At 42.7% G+C, this 25,082-nt stretch overlaps 1 protein-coding gene and 1 pseudogene across 8 annotated transcripts in view; both read right to left on the minus strand.

Annotated features, from left to right (window-relative positions):
• The window catches only part of CIT (citron rho-interacting serine/threonine kinase), a 217,511-nt gene that overhangs the window by 115,802 nt on the left and 76,627 nt on the right, over positions 1–25,082 (minus strand). For all 8 annotated transcript variants that reach the window (XM_073673358.1, XM_073673362.1, XM_073673371.1 and 5 more), the window contains 4 exons: positions 11,636–11,755; positions 11,219–11,389; positions 8,430–8,483; positions 6,537–6,590 (listed from right to left, as the gene is read on the minus strand). In XM_073673358.1, the coding sequence (XP_073529459.1) occupies positions 6,537–6,590; positions 8,430–8,483; positions 11,219–11,389; positions 11,636–11,755 (399 nt within the window). The remainder of the gene's footprint in view (positions 1–6,536; positions 6,591–8,429; positions 8,484–11,218; positions 11,390–11,635; positions 11,756–25,082) is intronic.
• On the minus strand, positions 2,234–2,323 carry LOC141174671 (U2 spliceosomal RNA; annotated as a pseudogene).

Here is a 25,082-nt window from a genome sequence, read left to right on the forward strand (position 1 = left end):
ACCTTAGTGGAGCAGGGAGCCCGGTGTTGGTTTCTCAGCCCAAAGCTGACCGGACCTCCGACCGTGGTTATAAAAATTCCCCTTCTTGAGGGGGAGGGAGCAGGGCACATGTTGGCTATGGTTGTTAAGGCACAAAATCATCATATATTGGGGCTATCAAGGATTCGATGGGAGTAGAGCTTTGCTCTCCCCCTGATATACAAGTATTTATCTAAGTAAATTCCAAAACAAAATTGCAGCTTAGTGTAAATTGCCCCCATCGGTGATAGGGAGAACCAATCTAATTAAGTTGATTCTCATGCCCCAGTTAATGTACCTGCTGCATAATGCACCAATATGGCTTCCTTTACAAGTTTTTTATAAAGTTAATAGAATTTTTAGAGACTTAATATGGAAAAAAAAGGTACCAAGGATAAAACTTGAGACCCTGCACAGACCAAAGGAGGATGGAGGACTTGCGGTTCCTGACCCATTGGTGTATTATCTTTCCTCACAATTACAGCATTTGAGGGGGTGGGAGAGCCCGGAACTCCCATCCTCATCGACTAGAATGATTAGGCATGTACTAGGAGAAAGCAACCTAGTGGGGGCTCTGGAATGAGGAAAATTAAGGAATTAAGAGCTAGTGGGAGGAACAATCAGAGGGATACATAAAATATGGTCTAAAGTTAAAAAGATGATGGGTATGGTGGGGTTCTTAAAATACTCACCCATATGGAATAATTCTAACTATCCAGAATTCGATAGACTGGAGGGGTTTGATCAATGGCAAAGACTGGGACTTTCTAAGATCGCACAATTAGTCAAGGATGGTAGGTTTAAGTACTTCCAGGAGTTCCAGAATGAGTTTGGGGTCTCCAGCAAGGGATTTTATAAATACCTGCAGTTGAGGCACGCCTTCATGACACAAAATGGTTGGGAGCCTATTATTCAAAGTAAAGGAAAAGCTTTCTTGGACACAGTGGTGGGGAAGGGGTCAACGAGAGGGGTAATCTCGTTCCACTATAAATGTCTAATGGAACAGGTCCTCAAAAAACGAGGTAGTAATCTTAAAACTAAATATGAGCAAGACCTGGGCCCAATAGAGGAAGATATTTTACAGTCCATACCATTAGTGTCGACAAGCGAGGGGCAAAAACTTTCGCAATACTATCTGATTCATAGAGTATATAATACACCTTTGCGCTTACACAATTTTGGTTACAAAAACGACTCAAACTGCTATAGGTGTGGTAATCCTGATGCAGATCTATGTCACATAATGTGGAACTGCCCTAAATTTAGGAGATTTTGGAGAGAGATTCTAGATGTCGTGCAAAAGGTGTTTGAATGTGAGATTCCCCATGATCCTATTGTGTGTCTATTGGGATATGTAAATGGTTTACCAACAGAAGATGTCCATCAGATAGCTATCCTCCATGTACTATACCAGGTCAGGAAGCTGATAGCTTCGCACTGGAAAGACAATGAACCTCCAAACATAAAAGAATATATCCCTAAAATCAACAATATACTTAGACTAGAGAGATATGTGTACCAGAGAAGGGGGAACCCTCTTAAACTTGAAAAATTGTGGGCACCTTGGTTGGATTCTCCAGACCTGGCCCCTATGACATTAGCATGGTCAATAATGCATTGATTAGATAAATCAGATTTGATTGCAATATAAATATAATGACTCCAGCTAATTGATAATTAGCAGATTGATAATAAGTAGCTAAATGAACTGTGCATGTTAATAAATGGGGGAGAGATAGAAAGTGACCAACACATCTGATACGTAATAAAATGAATCCTTTTATTGCGTGAGAAACAAGTTTTACAATGTGAAGAAATTGGCAATGTCTATAAACTGTCTCTCCCCTTTAAGGTCGAAAGAGGCGGTGGAAGGGGGGTGGGAGTTGGGGGGAAATTTGAAAGGATGTGATTGTTAATTTAACAGTTCATGTTGAAAATGTTTAAATAAAAATTATTTGATTTAAAAAAAAAATAAATTCCCCTTCCTAGCCCGAAGGCCAGGATTGGGGGGGTGCTCAAAAGGTATGAATGGCTAAGGTGCTGTGTGCAACGGAGCCCGAGACTTTCTGGGGTTCCCATTCCCAGTAAGCTCAGACTCCCACCAGGGTCCTCACACTTACCCAGCCTAGTGGCTTTGATCCTGGGGGGCCATGCTTTCCACGAGAGGACTATATGAGTCACCTGTCGTACCAACAAGTGCACCAACCCAGTGTGTATTGTGTATCAATTTACTAGGGTGGGTAGACGAAGTCCACCTTTTCTAAAGATACTACACTTGATCTTAGCCAAAAGGCCGAGAAGCGAACATGAATAGTGCTCTTTTCCATCCTCACAGCAGCTGTAATCCTGTGACACTGGAACTGCTCCTTGGTGCTCCCCCTCCCTTATGGGACATTGTGTCACACATCAGGGGGCGTGGTCTGCTCCTGGCTGCTAGCAACAGCTTGTATTCAGACCAATATCAGGGAGTGCGGCCTGCTCCTGGCTGCTGGCAGCAGCCAGGCCCATGATAATATCTCCTTCCCTGCAGTCCTAGATCATGGAGGAGGCCACGCCCACTGATCTAGAACTGAATAGAAGCAGATAATATCATGGAACTGGCAGCAGCTAGCAGCCAGGAGCAGGCCGCACTCCCTGATATTGGTCTGAATACAAGCTGTTGCTAGCAGCCAGGAGCAGGCCGCACTCCCTGATATTGGTCTGAATACAAGCTGTTGCTAGCAGCCAGGAGCAGGCCGCACTCCCTGATATTGGTCTGAATACAAGCTGTTGCTAGCAGCCAGGAGCAGGCCGCACTCCATGATATCCAACTGGATACAAGCAGATGCTATCAGGGGTCTGGCTTCTGCTAGAAGCCAGTAGCAAGCCACGCCTCCTGATGTGTGACATAACTTCCCATAAAGGATGGGGAGCACCAAGGAGCAGTTACAGTGTCACAGAATAACAGCTACTATGAGGATGGAAAATAGTACTATTAATGTTATTCTAATAGTCTATGAAGGTATGAGCATTAGGATAAGTTTTATCTCCCCGGATTACCCCTTTAAAGCGAATATGTCCCACGGTTTTCACTTCTCTATCTGAGATCAGCACGATGTAAGGGCAGTGAGAGTGAGCTTGATTCCACCAATGTAACACTCATTCTACTGATTCCAGAGATGCATCACTTTTTTCTGCTGCAGATTTACCAGTTCTCTGAAAGCTGAGCTTTGTATAACTCCACCCATACCACTGATTGGCAGCTTTCTGTGTACACTGTGCATAGGCAGAAAGCTGCCAATCAGTGGTGGGTGCAGGGTCACACAGAGCTCATGAGAATGGAGGACTACATGGTGGGAGATTTACTGTAGTGATAATCTACTGCTGATAAAATAGTGGTTTTATCAAAAATACAGTGAGTGGCACATAGCTGGAATCATGGTGTCTGTCTCTACATCATTCTGCGCTCAGATTAAGTGGCCAAATGCTGGTAACAGATTCCTTTTAACTGAGAATCCATCAGTAAGTTTGTTGTGACAGGAGAAGAAAGAGAACTCTTATCTTCCTTCTGCTGAGCATCTTTTAGCTGATTTAGGCTATGTACCCATGATGCAGAAATGAAGCAGAAAATTTCGGCAGCATTTCTGCATCTCCCTGGCAGAAAAAACGCATGCAGATTGTGCATGCGTTTTTCCTGCAGAATACATGCGGATCCACATGCGTTTCCGCATGCAGATTGACAAGCGCTTTCCAGGCGATAGCATCACTTGGAAAGTGCTTGACAACTAGGTCACACTATATAAATCCATGCAAACAGCATGGATTTATACAGTGTGAACCGTAAAAATAAAATAAAGCTATACTCACCCCCGATGCCCCGGCGTGGCTGCAGCGCTGGTTCCCGGCTGCCGGCATATCGCGAGACAGAGCGGTGAAGGGCCTGCGGTCACATGACTGGGATGTCACCGCAGGTCCTCAAGCGACGCCGGCATTCAGAGAGAAGCCGCCGGACAGGTGAATATAAACTTTATTTGTTATTTTATTCTTTTTTTACAGGTACAAAGGTACCCAGGTCTGGAGGAGAGTCTCCTCTCCTCCAGAACTGGGTACCATCCGCACATAGAGACGCATAGAAGCCGCTTGTAGAAATGTACAGTTGCGGTTTCTATGCGTTTCAATGCAAGTCAATGGCGGGAGTTCCGCTGCACTTCCGCAAAATTAAATGACATGCTGCGGATTTTTGTACGCAGCATAAACGCTGCGGAAAAATCCGCAGCATGTGCATAGAACATGCGGAATCCCCTTGGGGACCATGGGGTGCGGATTACCTAGCGTTTACTCTGCGGAAATTCCGCAGCATAAACGCTTGAAAAACGCTACGTGGGCACACAGCCTAATGATCACAAAGTATATCTCAACCTTCATGTAGTCATAAAACAGCTGGGAGGTGCTTAGAAAAGGAAGATAACAGTTCTCTTCCTTGATGGACTCCTTCTGCAGCTGATCAACCATACCATTAAAACCACTGACAGGTAAAGTGAATAACAATATGACATTACAATGGCGCCCATCAGGGATTGGGATATATGTGGCAGCAGTCTGTTATTACAGTTGATGGGTTTTAAGCGGTAAAAAAACAGTGAAATGGTGAAAGGGTCACAAGCTTTCAAGACTCTTTGATGCAAGTGGGGAGTGGATGGTAGTCCTAGTCTGATTCAACCTACTAAAACGTACATGCCGACTATAACAGATAGGTGTCAGACTACACGGAGCAAAGCTTGACACATATGTGGCCATGTAGTTAATGACTGGTCAGAGTGTCCATACAGACATCTGCCCTATGGCAAAAGGGCATACCATCGGCATGGCTTACATGGACAACAATAGCAAGAACCATGTGCTATGGGAGGAGAATAAGTTGGCATAAGTCAAATGATGTTAAAAACAACATTATTCCCTAACTTCAGCAGCCTCTTCAAGAAGAAAATATGCTTTTTCACATTGTTAAAATGATTCAGGAACAGTTTAAGAAACATAATAAAAGAGTTCCGGGTGATGATTTGGCCAGCCAATTCCACATATCTAAATCTGATTCAGCATCTGTGGGATGTACTAGAAAATCAAGTTCAATCCAACAGAGCCTTCTTCCTAATTTACAGGATCAGCAGCTAACTTGTTGGTGTTCGATACCGCAGGATTCTTCAGAGGTGTTGTGGAGACCATGCTTACACTTATGATCGCTATTTTGGGAGCAAAGACGGTGATCTACACCTTAGACAGACGGTTTAAATATTATGTCTAGTTAGTATATGTGTCTATACATACACCAAAAAACGAGTGCAAAACACTTTAAAAAGTCGCAAATTTATTGCACAAAAAAAAATGTGCAACCTTTGGCATTTCTAGAAGTTAGTGAGAAGCCAGGAGGAACAGGGAATGGCTTCACCCGCCCATCAAGTTCATCTAAAGTGATGAAGTTTCTCATGGCAGAAATGAATTGAGCCCCTCATTCAAGGGTTTATCCAGGACTAATGTTTTTGTTTACTGCGGGCCTAAAAACTACCAGGCAGGTGGTTGCTAGCAAAGATTTTTGAGACTTTTGGCATTTCTGGAAGCTGGGGAGATTCAAGTGGCGAAGTTTCTTATGCCAGAAATGTTACTATAGTCGCTGTCACTTAATGAATTTAGCGCAACTTATCAGTGGCGTGCGTCTCTTAAAAGGATATTCCCATCTCCAAAATCCTATCCCAATATGTAGTAATAATAATATTAGCAAATACCTCCAATTAGAAATGTAGTATAGTTCTTCTGATTCACTATGTCTCTTTCCTCATGTGCAGGGATTGCAGGACCTTAGGTATCCATGGTTACGACCACTAGCAACTAGCTAATCAACTGTCACTATATCAGTGGATATAACCATGGATACCTAAGGTCCTGCAATGACTGCACATGAGGAAAGGCACATAGCGAATCAGAAAAACTATACTACATTTCTTATTGAAGGAATTTGCTAATATTATTATTACACCTACTACATATTGGGATAGGATCTTAAAGATGGGAATACCCCTTTAATGAATTCTGCACATCTTATTCCTGCCCACCCCTCATTAAAGGGTTTATCCAGGATTATATTTTTTTGTTTACTACGGGTCTAAGAACTAAAAGGCAGGTAGTTGCTACTTACCTGCCTGTTGTGCCTGGTGCCGATCTCTGCTGGTACAGAGCGCTCCTGTCAGCGATTCAGCGGCTTCCGACATAGCGGGACTGCCAACATCATGCTGATTGACAGCCGGCTTCCTGCAGTTAGCCTATGGGCCTAAAAACTTAGTCCTGGATAAACCCTTTAAGACTAGTGTGGGAAACAATAGTCTTAATGAATCAGAGCCTATGTCTCCTTCTACCTACATACTTGGCTGTTTAAAAGAAAATAGAATGTTTAAAGTTCCTACTAATACTCCTCCTGTCAGTTTGTACCCACAACCTCATATAGCAGCTAGCAGTATCAGTCACCGGATAGCAAACCCATAACTTACCTTAGTAAGCTTCTCCTGCAGCTCCTGGATTTTAATCAGTTGCTCGGAATTGATCTGGTGATATAAAAGAGAACAGCAAATTAATAACTGTACTGTGGAGAATGCAGGCATTGCACGCTATACAGTGGAGATATTGTTTCCGTTATCAATATCAGAAATTAACTTTTAAAATGTGCAAAATCAACTCTAAAATGTAAGTTATTAGAATAGCAACTAATTGTTAAAAATAGATTATTCCTATTATTGCTCTCTACCGTTTATCTAGGTTTCTGTGTATCCTCTGCTTTAATGTGGATTCTTCTATGAACACCAATATATGTAGTGATCTTGTTGTTTTAAAGAGAACCTGACAGCTGATGCACGCTGCCCGAGGAATCAATTGGTTTTAAATCAGGCAGAGAAATGGAGGGAAAGAGTTCAGAATGAAACTTCTACACCAGGGTTGAGCAATTAATTTATCCGAGGAGCCATGGGAGAGACTGTGACTGTTGAGGAGGGCCAAAACCATAGGCTGAAATAAATTCTGCCTATTGTAAAATAATTGCTATTATTTTCCATTAATATTAATTTTAATGCTTAATATTGGGCAAAATTAAGTATGCAGACTAGTTGCTACTGATAACAAAATGTTAGGACTTATTGTAACATGTTCTTATCTGTAGCAGCTAATCAAAACCTTATAATTTAATGCTTTTAATAAAGTTTTATAGAGAGCACCCCCCCCCCCCCCCCTCAGTAGCATGACGTAGGGGCAAAGACCTGAATCAGGGCTGCCAACAGTCCAGAAATTCCAGGACAGTCCAAAAAAATAGGGCACCTTTTTCCCTGTCCGTAAAAAAAATTAAGGCGTTCGTGACAGCATGTGACTTAAATATGAGAGTCTGAGCAAAGGTTCTGAATACTTATGACCATGTGATATTTCAGTTTTTCTTTTTTAATAAATTTGAAAAAACAACAGAAATGTAGAAATTTTTTCCAGTCAAGATGGGGTGCAGAGTATACTTTAATGAGGGGAAAATAATGAACTTTTTAGAATTTATCAAACGGCTGCAATGAAACAAAGAGTGAAAAATTTAAAGGGGTCTGAATACTTTCCGTACCCACTGAAAGTATAGCTATACCTTAATCAACAGCTTTCCCCAGCAAAGTATGATGCTTCCGTTACCCCCCCCCCCACAGCTCTCACACAGACACACAGTGTAATAGCCCCCACAGCCCCCAACACTCTGCCGACAGAAGTGAGACGGCATGTATTTCTATGCACGCCGTCATGTCCTGGTCAGGAGAGCCGAAGGCCAGTCCTCTATGCAGCCGTCATGCTCAGGTCAGGAGAGCCAAAGGCCAGTCCGAGCATTGGGTTGCGATTCTCGTCATCGTTATACAGCAGTGTGACTCTTCCCTTGAAGTCTCAGTGGAAACAAAGAAGTCAAAGCCAAACATCAAGAATTCAAGTTAAAAGCGCATTCTTTATTGATGAACAGAATTATATACGAACATCAAAATAGTATATGCATATTAAAGTGGATCTGTCCATAGATTTCACAATTCAAACTAAATACATGCTTAAATCATTTAGACCTGATTAGGCTGGTCAACTTACTTTGAAAATCCATGTCACTATGGCTGTATAATTCTCAAAATAAAATAAGCGTCTCAGAGTTCAGCTAAAATAGGACTTGTAAAATGATCATTCTAATATTAGGCAGGAAAACGTTAAAATAAGATTATACAGCCATTGTAAATTACACTTTCAATTTAAACATACCAGCTTCATCATGTCTAAGATTTTTTTCTTTTTTTATAACTCATTTAGTTAGTAATGCGCAATTTTGGTGACAAATCCGCTTTGACACATCAAATGGATGGAGAAAGATAAAAAGACAAAACATTTACCTTCTCCAACTTAGTATGCAACTCTCCAACTTCAGCTTTGCCATGATCTTTAGCCTGCACAAATAAAAAAAACAATTTGTAACTATTATTTTTATCTAAAACTTACACGCCAAGTCTACCGAAACTGCCATTAGTTCTAGTTAGGTATTAATTAAGAGTGAGAAATATTATATTCAGTCTTTTGAAGTGGGAGACAAACTAATGATAGGAAAGCAGCACAGAAAACAAAATAGAAGTGTCATTTCAGAAGATCTTGCAGCAGAATGTCTGCCTCTATCTCCTCCATTCCCATCTCCACAGAATCTTATGAGCAGCATTAATCATCTCCAACTCAGTAATGGGGAAATCTGAATTCACTGAAGACAGATATTACCCATGAATTAAAAGTGATCAATCCAGAATGAGAAAGAAGTAGATTTCTACATTACAAAGTTTCTTATTTTCATTTGTACTACTGATTTATTAAAGGGAATCTGTCAGCAGGTTTTTGCTATGTAATTTAAGGACAGCATGAAGTAGGTGTTAAAACACTAAACTCAATTATGTGTCACATGTCCAGATGTGTGCTGCTGTTTACTTACACCTACACCTTGTGATTAACATTGCTGTAACTAGCTGATCCTGCCTCCTTCTGTGATAAGAAGCTCACTGTCTATAGAGAGAGCCTGGTGTGGGCGGGGTTAACTCTTTCAGCTCTACTGCATTACTAAATCTATAAACTCTGATTGTGCCACAACCGCTGCACCCAGTAAAGTGATACATGCTGCTCTCAGATGAGGTAGCAAAAACCTGCTGACAGATTGTAGTGCTGGAGTGGTGCTCCTAATCCAAGTTCCCTGACCCTAGTCTTATATTTACTAGCTGACGTCCTCCGCTCTTCCTCGTGCTGCCATCTTGTGACCGCAACCTCGGATTGACCGGAAGTCAGAGGTAGCGGTCACAAGTTCTCAGTGTAAGTGTATGAGATATTCGTTCTGGCTCTCATAGATTTACATTGAGTTGTGACTTCCAATCCACCCAGCACTGGAGCAATCCGGCAGGTCACGAATTGCTGGAGACCAACCGGAGTGGTGCCAAGAACAGAAAAAGACGGCGACTGTTAAGTAGGGGCAGGGAACTCCAAAGCTGCAATTATAAAATAAATGGTTAGTATTTAAGAGACATTTGTGCTCTTTCTGTATCAAAATGATGCATGGAAACATTGATAACAGCAAAAAGTTAAATGTAAACAAGAAAGAATCTATAGGCCTCAAGGAAACCGTTCTCTCCTGGTTCTCCTCCTACCTCTCTGACCGCACCTTCACTGTATATTTTGCCGGCTCCTACTCCTCTCCTTGTCCCCTTACTATCGGAGTTCCGCAGGGCTCAGTCCTGGGCCTCCTCCTCTTTTCTCTATACACTGCCCCTATTGGATAAACCATCAGCAGATTTGGTTTCCAGTATCATTTCTATGCTGATGACACCCAAATATACACTTCTCCTGACATCACCCTCACTTTAATACAAAAATACCAGGGATTGTCTGTCCGCTGTCTCTAACACCATGGCCTCCTTCTATCTAAAACTGAATCTGTCCAAAACTGAACTTCTTATGTTTCTTCCCTCTAGTAACCAACTTATACCCGATATTGCAATTACATTGGGTGGTTCAAGCATAAGTCCCAAGCAGCACGCTCGCTGTCTTGGGGTTATATTTGACACAGAACTTTCCTTTATTCCCTATATTCGATCACTCACCCGCATCTTAAAAACATCTCCAGAATTCAACCTTTTCTCACCTTTGAAACTGCAAAAACTCTTACTGTCGCTCTTATTCACTCTTGTCTGGACTACTGGAACTTTCTTCTAATCGGTCTCCCTCTAACTAAACTCCCTCTCTCCAATCCGTCCTGAATGCAGCAGCCAGGGTCGTATTTCTATCAGGCCACTTAATCGATGCCTCTACCCTGCGCCAGTCATTACACTGGTTGCCCATCCACTACAGATTATAATACAAACTCATCTCTCTTACCCACAAAGCTCTTCACAGTTCTGCACCACCTTATATCTCAACCCTGTCTATCACTCTTCCCGTGCCCTCCGTTCTGCAACTGATCTAAGACTAACATCCTCCATAATCCGAACCTCGCAATTCCGCCTCAAAGACTTCCCTCGAACTGCGCCAGTTCTCTGGAATGCACTACCCCAAACGATCCCACTCATATCTAGCCCCCATGTTTTTAAGTGCGCTTTAAAAACACATCTCTTTAGACAAGCCAGCACCTCAACTCACTAACCTAACTCTCCCCTGTTCCCTCCTTCTAAATGTGAATCATAATCTGGTACCCCTATTCATCTGTCTCCACATCCTCCATGCACCCAATATCCCACGGTAACTGCCCTTAGACAGATCCTGGCTGATGACCGGACCATACAGCTTAATATGAAAACCCTTATTTATTATAATGATGGCTGGACCGGGCATAAGCACTTTCTACCTATTGCGTCTCCCTATTTCCTTATAGGCTGTAAGCTTGTGAGCAGGACCCTCACTCCTCCTGTAACTGTTGAACTTTGGATTGTAATTATTGTCTGTACAAGTCTCCGCTTAATTGTAAAGTGCTGTGGAATATGTTGGCGCTATATAAATAAAAATTATTATTATCTATAGTCATGTCTTATTTTTATCACGACATTAGGGTCAAAAGCTTATAGTAAAAAAAATAAAATTAAAAAAATTATAATAAAAATATAAATTCACATAATTCTGAAATAACTGTATAATATGCTGAACTGAAAAGCTGGATTACTTTCAGAAGCTTCTGCTGACAATCTGTAGCTTTGCGCTTAAATTCTTCTGCCGCTGATCGGGACTCCCTTAATTCGGTCTCATACAGGTCGCTACGATTTCGAGCAGCTGAGAGGTCTTCTTCTAACTGCTGCATCATCAACTTCATCTCTTCCAGTTGGGCTTGAAACTCCTGAAGGGAGTAAATAGCAATCGTTTTTCAGCACAAATGAACCATACCCTTTCACAATATTGCTGTTCCAATATTAAATCATCCACAACAGGCTAGAAACACTCACATTGGAAGTTACTGAGAATATCATGAAAATGCAAAGTTAAGCTAAAGAATAAGTTAGAGAAGGATTCAGACATCAAGGCAGCATTAGGATCCCTTACCCAGAAGGCTTCCAAACTAATTAGCAGAGAGGACAGAGCTTACCTGCTCCTTAATATCTTGCAGCTTCCGGCTCTGTTCTCGGATATCATGAAGAAGCTGCAGAGCCTTGTCATCCTCCTGGGAGACCTCCATCCGGGCCTGCTCTAGGCTGCGCTTTAAACTCTGTAGCATGGAACATTTTAAATGTATAAAATATTTGACTAGTAATGCTGAGACGCAAGAAGATTTACCGTCATTAGAAACTAATGGGAGTAGAGAGGTTGGGAACAGGATGCTGGCTTTATCGACAAAACCCATCAAAATAATATTATAGAATTGTATTTCAATGCAAATAAGAGCAGAAAGTTATGCTTCATCCACCGTCAAAATGGCTCGCATAGTTATTTAGTTATTTCATGTTTTTGCCAAGTCTGTAGTGCTGATAATCAACGTATGCCTTTGCCAGGGCATTTACATGCATGGATACTACATCAAACTGAAGCTTTCATAAAGGAACGCCTGGAAAGATCAGGGAAGCACAGTGGCTCAGTAGTTTGCTCTGTTCCTTTTCATTGCTGGGGTCCTGGGTTCAAATCCCACCAAGAAGAACATCTGCAAGGAGTTTGTATGTTCTCTCTGTTTTTGTGTGGGTTTCTTCCAAGTTCTCTGGGTCTCCCACACTCCAAAGACACACTGATAAGGAATTTAGATTGTAAGCTCCAATGGGGACAGTGATGATGATGTCCTTAAAGCATTGTGGAAATTAATGGTTCTGTACATACAAGTAAAAATAAATAAATAAGATGTACTGAACCCCAAAAAAATCCTAAAGGAAGGAGTTGGGCTGTCACATGAAGATTGTTAAACTGAAAGACCCTATAGAGCTACGTTCACACTTGGCAAAATAATTCTGTAGTATGAATCTATTGCTCTCCGTTGCCCATTATTCCAGGCTGAGGAGAAGCTTTCTGTAGTGTTCTTCAACAGGATTTATTACGAATGTTTGTTCCCAAGGATCACTACTTTATGACATTTCTCCAGTTCTAAGAAGCCCCAGCAGCATTACCATACACGGATGAGAATTACACAAGAAGCTTTCTAGTTCAGTGCTCCTTTATAACACAAGTCTACGGCCTCTGGACCAACATTATTCTGAGATGAACTAATGTGCGCTAGAGAGCTGTCATTAGTAATGACATGATGTCATCGATGTGACAGCAGCAAATACACATGCACTCTACTGTAGAGGAGAGGCAGCAGGACTATGCTAACAGGTAAAATACTGCAACCCAATCCAAGACTCCATGTCACCCGTTACTACTTATAGATTGGGAAATGCTATTTACAGCAATTCTATAATATATACCTATTAGGTGAATCACTCCTTTACAAGTGGGAGTAATAGAGCTAACAGGGTAGAGGAACATCAGATTCCCTGTGGATGCTCTCCCGAGTGTTGGCAACAAAATACAGGCATCTCTTATGACTTCTGAATTCTGTCGAAAACATGTTAGAGAATTACTGTGCATGCAAAACCTTTGTCTATTAGCGCTCCAATGCTACCCTATATAAGGGTTACAGATAGACATATGCCAAGCAATGGAATATATTATTATTTGCATTCAATATTTTCTCTATGTGCTTCCATTGTTCATCAAGAATGCAACCTAGTCCTTCTCCCCTAAACACCTCAGAGCCATCAACAAAACAGCCATTACAATCCCATACAGAAAAACTGTCAATCACGCCTTGTGGGCAATCACTATAGGCTTTGGCTGCCTTTTACATGAAAATATTGGATGAAAACCAAATATCTCTGGTTTTAGCATCTACCCTTCTATTCTATGGTGCCCACTCCTAGATCAGCCTAGCCAATAGAATATCTTGTTAAAGGGAACCTTTCAGCTGATAAATGAATCCACAAGCAGCATATATCAGGCACTGTCGGTATGATCTCAGCTAGGTATGTTTGACTCTGAAATGCTGCGGCGTTTCAGAGAGAGAAACATACCTTAATAGCTGCTGGAGACTAGTCGGACAGGCGTGTCCCAGGTGGCTTCTCCCCGCCCGTTGCCCTGGATTGACAGGTCGCCGACTTTACGCAAACGCAGGGAGAGACCTTTTAAATCCAGGGCAGAGGGCGGGGAGAAACGTCCTGTCCGACTAGCCTCCAGCAGCTATTAAAGTATGTTTCTCTCTCTCTCTGAAACGCAGCAGCGTTTCAGAGTCAAACATACCTAGCTGAGATCATATAATCAGAGCCTGTTACATGCTGCTCGTGGATCAAGCAGCATGTATCAGCTGTCAGGTTCCCTTTAAATCATTATTTTGTCTGTTGTTGCTATTTCTTTATTTCATCCCATACTTATTGAAATATACAAAATATATTGTCTTGTGAGCCTTCTCTAAAAGTAAGTAGGGTTTTACCCCAAATATTAGGTTAATGGAGCTATACAAAATTAGAAAAACACAAAGTACAGAAAGGCCACAGAAATGGCTTTGTTCATTAAAGAAGCCTTGCCATTAGTTCCTACAGAGTGAAAAAGTGTAAATGCAACGTTAAGAAATGGAAAATATAATGTGAGCCTGAAGATACAGTGACTGGTGACCGGGTTGCAGATCCACTGTACTGTAACACTGCAGACAATGACATCTTTCACTTAATAAATTAGTTTGCTGGACAAAATGCTGAACTTTAAAGAGAGAAACTCAATAAATGCACCAGATACAAGGAGCTAAGAGCAGATATGCAAGTCATACAATTATATAATCTTACAGGTGTTAGGTCATCAATATTATTTGACCACCCAGCAATTAATATTTGCTCCGGCAGCGACCAGATGGTAAACAGTTTGAACAGAGCCATTTAACATATAGTAGCCACTGTTGGTGCTTCAGAACAGCTCCTATTCTTTTGATAGAAGCTGTTGTGTAGTACCCAGCAGCAGCCGCTACACATTGAGTAAAGCTGCGCTTTCTAGCTCCGTTGAAAAGTGTTTACATCAGACAGCCGAAGAATGTTTGTAAGAGCTAATCAGTGGGGGTGCCGGACAACCACCAATCTGATATTGATGACCTATCCACAGGTACAGTTGAAACCAGAAGTTTAAATACCCTATATAAAAAGACACATATGCATGTTTTTCTCAATATCCGACATGAAATCAGAATAAACCTTTCCCGTTTTAGGTCAATTAGGATTACCATAATTTTTAATATTTGCCAAATTCCAGAATAATGAGAGAGAGCGAATGTTTTAAGGCATTTTTATTACTTACTGCAAAGTCAAAAGTTTACATACATTTCATTAGTATTTGGTATCATTGCCCTTAAACTGAATGACTTGGGTCAAACGTTTGGGATATCCTTCCACAAGCTTCTCACAATAGTTGGTCAGAGTTTGGGCCCATTCCTGCTGACAAAACTGATGTAACTGATCCAGGTTTGTAGGTCGCCTTGCTCGCACCTGCCTTTTCAGCTTTGCCCATAAATTTTCAATAGGATTGAGATCAGGGCTTTGTGATGGCCACTCGAAAACATTGACTTTGTTATCCTTAAGCCACTTTGTTTCCATTTTGGCAGTATGCTTCGGGTCATTGTCCATTTGGAAGACCCATTTCCACCCAAGCTTTAACTTCCTGGCTGATGTCTTGAGATGTTGCTTCAGTATTGCCACATAATCTTCTTTTCTCATGATGCCATCTATTTTGTGAAGTGCACCAGTCCCTCCTGCAGCAAAACAACCCCACAACATAATGCTGCCACCCCTGTGTTTCACAGGATGGTGTTCTTAGGCTTCCAAGCTTCTCCCTGTTACCTCCAAACATAACGATGGTCATTATGCCCAAAAAGTTCAATTTTAGTTTCATCAGACCACAGGACATGTCTCCAAAAATTAAGGTCTTTGTTCCTGTGTGCATTTGCAAACATTAATCTGGCTTTTTTATGTTTCTTTTGGAGTAATGGCTTCTTCCTGGCAGAGTGAACTTTCAGCCCATGTTGATACAGTACTCATTTCACTCCGGATATTGACACAATCTTACCAGCTTCCTCCATCATCTTCACAAGGTCTTTTGCTTTTGTCCTTGGGTTGATATGCACATATCGGACCAAAGCACGTTCACCTCTGGGACACAGAACCCGTCTCCTTCCAGAGCGGTATGGTGGCTGGACATTCCCATCTTGTTTGTACTTGCGTATAATTGTTTGTACAGATGAACGAGGTACCTTTAGGTATCTTCAAATTGTACCCAAGCATGAGCCAGACTTGTGCAAGTGCACAATTCTCTTCCTGATATCTTGGCTGATTTCTTTAGACTTTCCTATGATGCTACACCAAGCAGCAGTGTGTTTCATGTGTGTGTTAAAATACATCCACAGGTGTGTCTCTAATTAACTCAGATGTTGCCAAAAAACCCATCAGAAGCTTCCAAACACATGACATCTTCATATGGGCAGACCAGAATTGTTAAAAGGCATAGTAATCTTAGTGTATGTAAACTTTTGACTTTGCAGTAAGTAATAAAAATTCCTTAAAACATCCTCTCTCTCTCACTATTCTGGCATTTGGAAAGTATTAAAAATTATGGTAATCCTAATTGACCTAAAACAGGAAAGGATTATTTTGATTTCATGTCAGATATTGAGAAAAACATGCATATGTGTCTTTTTATATAGTGTATGTAAACTTCTGGTTTCAACTGTACGTCATCACTGCTATTTGATCAGACAATCCCTTTATAACTAAATGCAAAATATTATCATGACATTAACTTTTATACCAGTCAAAACAAGCAATATCGTTAGGATAATATCTGAAAAGATTCCTGTCGTCCTCATCAGTGATTGACAACCACTCTCAAGCATTGGTCAGACAACCACAAGGGGCCAGGGAGAGTTCTGCACTCGTGAACAAAGGAGACTCAGAAAAATATAGCATATATCAAGTGTCTGCAGCGGAGTTCCATGCAGCCAGCCTGCTGCGTAGACACTCTCAGTCTGTATGACACTAGTCATTAAACCAATGTTCTGAAAAACGGAAAAATATGGGGGGAAAATCCAAGTGGGATGAAATGGTGAAAATATGCAATTCCGCCATTATTTTTTGGGCTTTTGTTTGCACGGTGTTCACAGTATATTAAAAATCACCTGTCAACATGATTGTCCAGGTTAGTACAATTACAGTGATCCCTAATTTCCATAGTTTTTTTCATTCTTTAAATGAGCTAAAAACATTCAGAAGTTTGCACAAAAAAAAATTTGAGAGCTTGTTTTTTGCATGGCGAGCTGATGCTTTTATTCATACCATTTTGAAGTATATATGATTTGATCGATTTTTCTAACATTTTTCTACAGTGGTGTGGCATGGATGGATTAATTACAATTATATTTTGACAGACTGAACATTTAGGAACAATTTATAGCAAATCTGTTCATCTCTTATTTTTAATGACAGAAAAGAGAAAAGGGGGGAGATTACATTTTATTTTGTTATATTATTAAAAACTATTTTTTTATATATATTTTTCTATTTTTTTAGTCTCTTCAGGGGACTTGAACCTGCGATCATCTGGTTGCTTATACTATATAATGCAATACCGCAGTATATAGTGAAAATCCCGGTCTCCTATAAAGATCAGCCTGAGCAGAGTTGAGCTTCACAGGAGTATCAAGATGGAAGAGACAGGGATTTCAGAAGGTCACTGGCAGCAATGTTAACCCTAATGGTGCAGTAGCCATCACATTGTGGGGGGGTCCAATGGAAGCTGGTGTACTACATTTAAATACTGCATAGGTGTCGTATCACTTATTTCAGTCAGAAACACAGATGATAAGCACCACTGAATGGCTATGGGCTTATTCCTAGTGTGAATCTATTGCCCTTCCGCAGCACAGCCATTGCACAAATAGGGGGGAACAGCCTTGAATTTCTGACATGGAATTACACTGGAATTTAAAGGGAATCTGTCCCAAACTATTTATATGTGCATGTAGCTCTTTCAAAGACAGGTCCAGCAATACCTTTACATGGCCAGTCCGCTCCTCCGTTTCTAAGAAATCAGCATTTTCATTGATATACAAATGAGGCTGTAGATCTGAAACCTCTGTCACTCCAGCTCTATTCCCCACCCAGCATAGCCTTTTTCTGCTTGACTGATGGCATCTTTGCCTGAAGTCACACAGCATAGAGGCTGTCAGTCAAACATGATGAGGCGGCGCTGGGCAGGGAATAGAGCTGGAGTGGCAGATCTACAGCCTTACTTGCATATCAATTAAAACGCTGATTTCTCAGTATTGGACTGGCCATGTAAAGATATTGCTGGACTTGTCTTTGGAAGACCTACATGTAGGTAGGTAGGTAGATAGATAGATAGATAGATAGATAGATAGATAGATAGATAGATAGATAGAGCGAGCCAAAACCAGAAGTGGATGATAAATGCAGAATTGGTGACTTTTTTCTATTATACCTTTTCTCTGATTGTTCCTTACCTGGTTTGGCTCACACTCCTGAGAAAAATACTGACCGGATACTGACCTAATACTGATAGTGGGGCCGTGGCATTATACCGCAAATTGGAGTTTTATTGCAGATACACAACCAACAGCGCAGACTATCTACATTTTCCACTACTCGAATACTACATTGGATCTGCAGTAGCTGGAACATCTCTTTTCTAAAGCCTAATTAGTGTTGTGACTCCCACATCCATACAAGGTGAGCAATAACGCTTCTCCTTATATACTGGTATACTGGAAAACCCTATTGCGCTTAATTTGTCCTCACACCCTATTCAACTGTTTTTATGCGAAATAACAATCTCAAAACAGCATTGCAACTAATCATTGGTACTGCATCTCACCCAGAGGTGTGGTACTCCACTCTCAGGTAAGGAGGGAACCATGTAGTGGGTGTGGGTGGAGGAAGCAGATCAGGGGAGCACCATCAGGAAGAGTATAAAAGAGAGAGAACCATCTAGAAGGGTCCAGTCCTGCTCAGGAGAGCAGTGTAGGAGGGTCCAGGCTCCTGGCTCCAGTGCTTGGAGCAGGAGTTGAGTGGAGAGAGGGAGAGAGAGAGAGAGAGGAGTCGGGCCTAGCCTGAGAGGGCCAGGAGAGAGAGTGAGAGAGAACGTGAACAGAGGGAAAGCTCCAGAGACAGAAGGGATCCCAGGGGCATGGTGAGTGCAGGAAGCCACCCGTGCGCCCGAATCTACACGGACGTGGAAGGGACCGGCCCCTAAACTAGTGGAGAACAGCCAGGCTCAGCTAGATAACCGGAGGCTGCTGTATTTGCAAGGTGCAGCAGCCAACCACCACAATTACATCGCCGAAAAGGTGGCCGCATAGGGTCCAGGGGACTGCACGTCGCCCGACAAAGCCCGAGCCCACTGGCTTGGGACACTGATTGTGAGGCGCAGGGCAGGAGGGCGAGAGCCAGCGCAGGAAGACAACCGAGGAAGGAACATAGAACGGGGTCCCGTTTAAGTACTCCTGAGAGACTTGAGAGTTTGCTGAACCCCTTCCCTGGTGGACACAGGACGAAGTGGGAGGTTACACACTGGCCCTGGTAGCCTGGAGTCTTGAACAACTGTGAGTAAACCTTGAAGACTGCACCCCACTGTGTTCTGGAAGTATTGCTGCGCCATCACCAGCCCTGGACTACACAGCACAGCAATACCTACCTCAAACAAATCATCTACACTGCCCTGGAGCTTAGCTCTGCCTGTGGAGAGCTGAACTAACTCTGCTGCGTCACCATCAGCTCCAGAGGATCTGCACCGCAGCGGCGGCCCCATATAGACGCGTACAACAGGTGGCGTCACGAACATTATCACTAAAAACTTTATTCCCCTTTTATTTTCCCCTTTAATTGACCGGTGTAGCGCTGGCGTCCCTGCCCTCTGCTAGGCAGGGACGCTGCTCCCCTCACCGCTCTGCTGTCAGCGCGCGCTCCGTCCCGGCGTCCTCTCCCCGCTCTGCTGTCAGCGCGCGCTCCGTCCCGGCGTCCTCCTCCTGCTCTGCTGTCAGCGCGCGCTCCGTCCCGGCGTCCTCCTCCTGCTCTGCTCTCAGCGCGCGCTCCTTCCCGGCCCCTGTGCTTAGGGCGCGCGCGCGCGCTCCCCTCCTCTTAAAGGGGCCGCGCGCGCCGCCCTAAAGAGTCCCCGGCCAATGGCCGGAGGACTTCATCATATATAAGGCACCTCCTCCAAAATGGAGGTGCCCGAGCAATGTTGTTTGCACCTGTGTCTCACCTGTGCTTCAGCCCTCAGGTCCCGTTGCCAGTTACCTGCCAGTTACCTGCCAGTTTCCTGCTAGTTACCTGCCTGATTCCTGCCTGAATACTTGTTACCTGTCTGCCAGTCTGAGGTCCGACGGTCTGCCTTACTACTCCTGTCAGTCTGTCTAAAGGACCAGCCTGCCCGCTCACCTGGGAGCGCATATCAGCTACCTGCCTGCTTGCCTGAGGTCCGACGGTCTGCCTTACTACTCCGGTCAGTCTGTCTATGGACCAGCTTGCCCGCTCACCTGGGAGCGCTTCTCCGTTATCTGCCTGCTTGCCAGCCCGGAGGCTCCGTTGTCACGTGCTGTGACCACCAGCTATCTCAGAGACTCTTGCCCGCTCACCTGGGAGCGCATCTCCGTTACCTGCCTGCTTGCCAGCCCGGAGGTCCCGTTGTCACGTGCGGTGACCACCAGCTATTCCAGAGACTCTTGCCCGCTCACCTGGGAGCGCTTCTCCGTTACCTACCTGCCTGCCAGCCCGGAGGTTCCGCCGTCACGTGCCGTGACCACCTGCTATTCCAGAGACTCTCGCTTGCTCACCTGGGAGCACACATCTACCATCTGCCTGCTAGCCTACCCGGAGGCTCTGCCATCACAGGTCGTACCTACCCCTTACCCAGAGACTGCCCTGATCACTTGCCGTAACTCCCTGTCCGTTCTCCCAGAGACTGCCACCCGCTCCCTTACAAGGGCCGCCCCCTTGTATAGTAGCTCAGAGGTTCCGCCTCCCGGACCCGTTACAACCGGGACCGGGTCACTGCCACAGTGACATCCCGCAGCACCGACCGGCCCGGCTACCAAGCACCCCACGGCCCAGGGGGAGCATCATACGGTCTCTTTGACGGGCGCAACATAACCAAAACCTTATATGCTTTTTGGTCACTTGTCACATGAGACTTTACCAGAGTGTAAGCTGAATTTAACTACAACGTTTTTGGAACCGCTCTGCAATTCAGTTGTTTTTTTTTACAGAAAATTTTAAACTCTAAAATAATTAGTAGGAAAATACAACCAAATTAAATTATTCTGGAGACTGTAATGGCCTAGCAATTGCAGAGACCTCCACATGTACCAAGCTATTGCACATGAGGCTGGTGCTACCATCCAAAATAACAGGTATTTGTGTATAGCAGTAGACAAGTTCATGCAAGACTTATTAGCCATCTTGGGCACAGCCTGACTACTATGCCTACAAAAAGGTCTATGTAAGTTTGCTGCAACTGCTCTGCTGTGAATAAACAATGCCCATCAAGTGAAAGTATAACTTTCAATAATTATACCTTGTCTATAATGTAGCCAACATACTTATATACTACTTGAAGATCCATGGGACTCATCGTGAGAAAAAGAATAGTCTTGTCTGCATCAAAAAGTATCTGCGACATTCTAGCCGGGCATAGGACCACTAACCTATAGGGCATCAATATGAGATCAGTAGGGGTGAATGGGAGTTAAACTTAATGGGGTATTCCCATCTCCAAGATCCTCTCCCAATCTGTAGTAGATGTAATAATATTAGGAAATATCTCAATTAGAGATGTAGTATACTTCTTCTGATTAGCTATGTCTCTTACCCCCATGTGCAGGGCATTGCAGTAGCTTAGGTATCCATGGTTACAACCACTAACAGTTAACTGTCACTATATGAGTGGTCATAACCATGGGTACCTAAGTTACTGCAATGCACTGCACATGGGGTAAGTGACATAGTGAATCAGAAAAAGTATACTAATTTCTAATTAGAGGTTTTTGCTAATATTATTACTAAACCTACTACATATTGGGATAGGGTCTTAGAGATGGGAATACACCTTTAAGTACTCAGTAGCAGGCACTAAGTAACGTATGGAGCTGCTGTGTTTTCTCGGTACATGGCTTACATCGGGCAACTGCCAGAGCAGATATCAACTGATTGGCTAGGGTGCTGGGTATCGTACCACCACTGATCTCATATTGATGACTGCTCCTAAAAATAGGTCATCAATCTGTTAGTCCCAGACAACTCCTTTGAGCTTCAGTAGATTTGTGCTGGAGATTTACCCCTGGGCTGTTTCTTACCACATTTTTGTACTTTACAATATAAAAATGTTAGGCTGTTAAACAAAAAAAAACGGATCCGCTGTAAAACAGATGCAAATGGATGCCTTTTAAAGCAAATAAATCTATTATGTTTATCATATATACATTGCATCTGTTTAATTTTTTTAATGGATCTTGTTTTTCCGTTTTGTTTTTTTAAATTAAATATTAGCACTTAAAGGGAGTGCCAGGAAATCATGTGGATTGTTTTCTCTTGACATGAAAAGAACTGATGCAAACCTGGGCCAATTTGTTTGCATCTGTCTTCCATAGACTGCAAATTTATAACAAAACTGATCAGTTTTTCATCTATTATTTAAAAGATAAAAAAAATCACAGTCTTTTCAATTCTGTAGAAAAAAATTGATCGAACCATATATGTATATGTGTGCAAGTTTGCCACCTATCAGGCTTAGAAAACCTTTTTAGCGCAAATGAGTCATCTGGTGGAAAACTAGAATCAGTACTGATATAGAGAAGGGCTCTTATTAAAGTCTATTTGAAAGATTAAAAGAATATGATGTTTATGTTCTCAGAACCTGAAGGTTTTGAAAACTTTTATGTTAACCTGAAGGGATTTTAATGGTGAAAAGACAAAGTTATTAGGCCAGTACTAGGAATTTAAAGGGAATCTGTCACCGGGTTTTTGTTACCCTACCTGAGAGCAGCATGATGTAGGGGCAGAGACTTGAATTTCAGCTATGTGTCTGTCACTTACTTGGCTGCTTGATGCAGTTTTCATAAAAATCACTATTTTATCTACTGGAAATCTAAAAGTTCTCTGAATACTCAGCCCTGTATAACCCCGCCCCCACCACTGATTGGCAGCTTTCTGCCTATGCACAGTGTACACAGAAAGCTGCCAATCAGTGGTGGGGGTGGGGTTACACAGAGCTCATTAATACGGAGGACTACGTGGCAGCAGGTTTACTAGTCCTCCAAGTATAATCTCCTACTAATAAAAAGGAGATTTTATCAAAACTACAACAAGCAGCCCAATAAGTGACATCACTGGAATCAGGGTCTCTGTCTCTACATTATGCTGCTCTCAAGTTAGGTGACAAAAACCTGCAGACAGATTCACTTTAAGGTTTAACTGCCGTTTAAGAACTGCTCACTGCAGTAATGTTCTGTATTGATCATAGGATCTTCTTTAAAGGGGTTGTCCACTACTTGGACAATCTCTTCTCACACCCCACGCTTGGCCACGATGAAGTAAAAAAGCTTATACTCACCTCCCGTGCCGGTGCCGTTTCAGCGGTGTCGGCACTCACAGTCCCAGGCTCTCGTGCTGTTCTTATGACACGAGCCCGGTGCCCCCAATCAGCGCTGGCATCACTGTCCCCGCCTTCGTACAAATTGGGCATGAAGAGGAAGTCAGACATCAGCTGGAGCCTGGACTTCCTCTTCATGTTCAATTAGTACGAAGGCGTGAACAGTGACGCCAGCGCTGATTGGGGGCGCCGGGCTCGTATCATAAGAACAGCACGAGAGCCCGGGACTGTGAGTGCCGACACCGCTGGAACAGCGCCAGTACAGGAGGTGAGTATAGGCTTTTTTATTTTTTCCAGTCCAAACATTTAGATCAAAAAGGTGTTGTCCTATTAGTGGACAACCCCTTTTAATTTAATTGTTATGTTAAATATATCAAGTTTTTATGCTAAAGTTATTTAAAAAAAATGTCATTTTTCCATGTCACTATACAGTATCTGTATTGAAAGAAAAATCTTGCAGTTTTGATACCGGCCACTGAGCCCCACGATAAGCTGATACTTCCTGTGCTGTAGAGATCACTTTTTAGCACTCATCTTTTTATCAACATAGCAGGATTACAATGAAAGACCTTATAACAGGTTCACACCACTCACAATAGGTGATGGTCACAGTTCACCTCCTTTCCTCTACAAAGCGACCTCTGCACAGAACACACAGTATGCCTAGAAAACGCTCCCATAGAATTCAGTGGCCATCTCTATTGCTTATTATATGGTCCATGAAGCTGCTATAAAGCATAATGTCTCAGGAAAGTGAGTGTGTTATCTATGTGTAGAGGGGATAAATCAAAGCAAACCCCATTAGCAGTGACTTATCTCTGGTGAGAACAAAAGATTCCAGCATGACACCGTCAACGTGACCAAGCATTCTTTCCCCTGACAGCTGTTGTGGTACAGTTGGGACACCCTCATACATTTTACAAATTTACTGCTCCCACTGAAATCAGATAGTTGGTCAACATATCTAAAGTGGTTGTCTAGGCATATAATATTGATTACCTATCCATCCTCAGGACAGGTGATCAATATCAGATAGATTGGGGTTTGATACCCAGAATACCCACTGATGGCTCCGCTGGATGTAAAGATTGAACAGACCTGACAGCACAGTTTTGTTCAATGTGAAGAGGCTGCTGCATGGTAGTGCAGATCAGAACAGAATAGTAGCTGATCTGCAGTTCTCGGCAGCAGCCTCTGCACCGTGACGTGGTGGGATGGCTTTTGCATTTTTTTTATTAAGATCATGTAAACTAAGCACCATATGTTATTTTCATGCACTGTTGCTGTTTATTTATTTACTTATTATGTTTTTATCTTGGGTTTTTGTCTGTTTAGTGGCCCGTGTGAACATGCGCGTACACGCTGCATGCACACCAACGTATATTCCTTTTCATCCGTTTAGGTTGTCTGTTTCAGTCTGTCTGCACTTAGTGTATATAAAGTTGTGGCCTGCCTTTTCTTTGAGCTGAACATTACATTTGTGTAGTTTTCCATTGCTGTGTGTCCACCAGCCGGGTTTCTGTCCTTCTCTGCCCTTATCCACACACACGTCACTTGACAAATGGTAAGGATTACTGGATATTATATGTAATATTAGAGGTTAGGACTGTTGTGAATAGGGTCACCATGACGTGATGGGATGGCTTTTGCATTCTTTTGATCAAAATTATTATGTTAACCAAGTACCCTATGTTATTATGTTATTTTCATACACTATTGCTGTTTATATATTTATTGCAGGGTATTTGGCTATGCTTTTATCTTGGGTTTTTGTTCAGTTCATCTCTTTAGGTCATCAGAAGAGAATAGTAGCTCATCCGCAGTTCGCGGCAGCAGCCTCTGCAAATTGAGCGGAGTGCTACTGTTCAGCTCTGTCT

This window comes from Phyllobates terribilis, unplaced genomic scaffold (genome assembly GCF_046119375.1).
Source record: "Phyllobates terribilis strain yellow unplaced genomic scaffold, ASM4611937v1 Scaffold_1__5_contigs__length_1240528914, whole genome shotgun sequence".
NCBI classification, from domain to species: Eukaryota; Metazoa; Chordata; class Amphibia; order Anura; family Dendrobatidae; genus Phyllobates; species Phyllobates terribilis.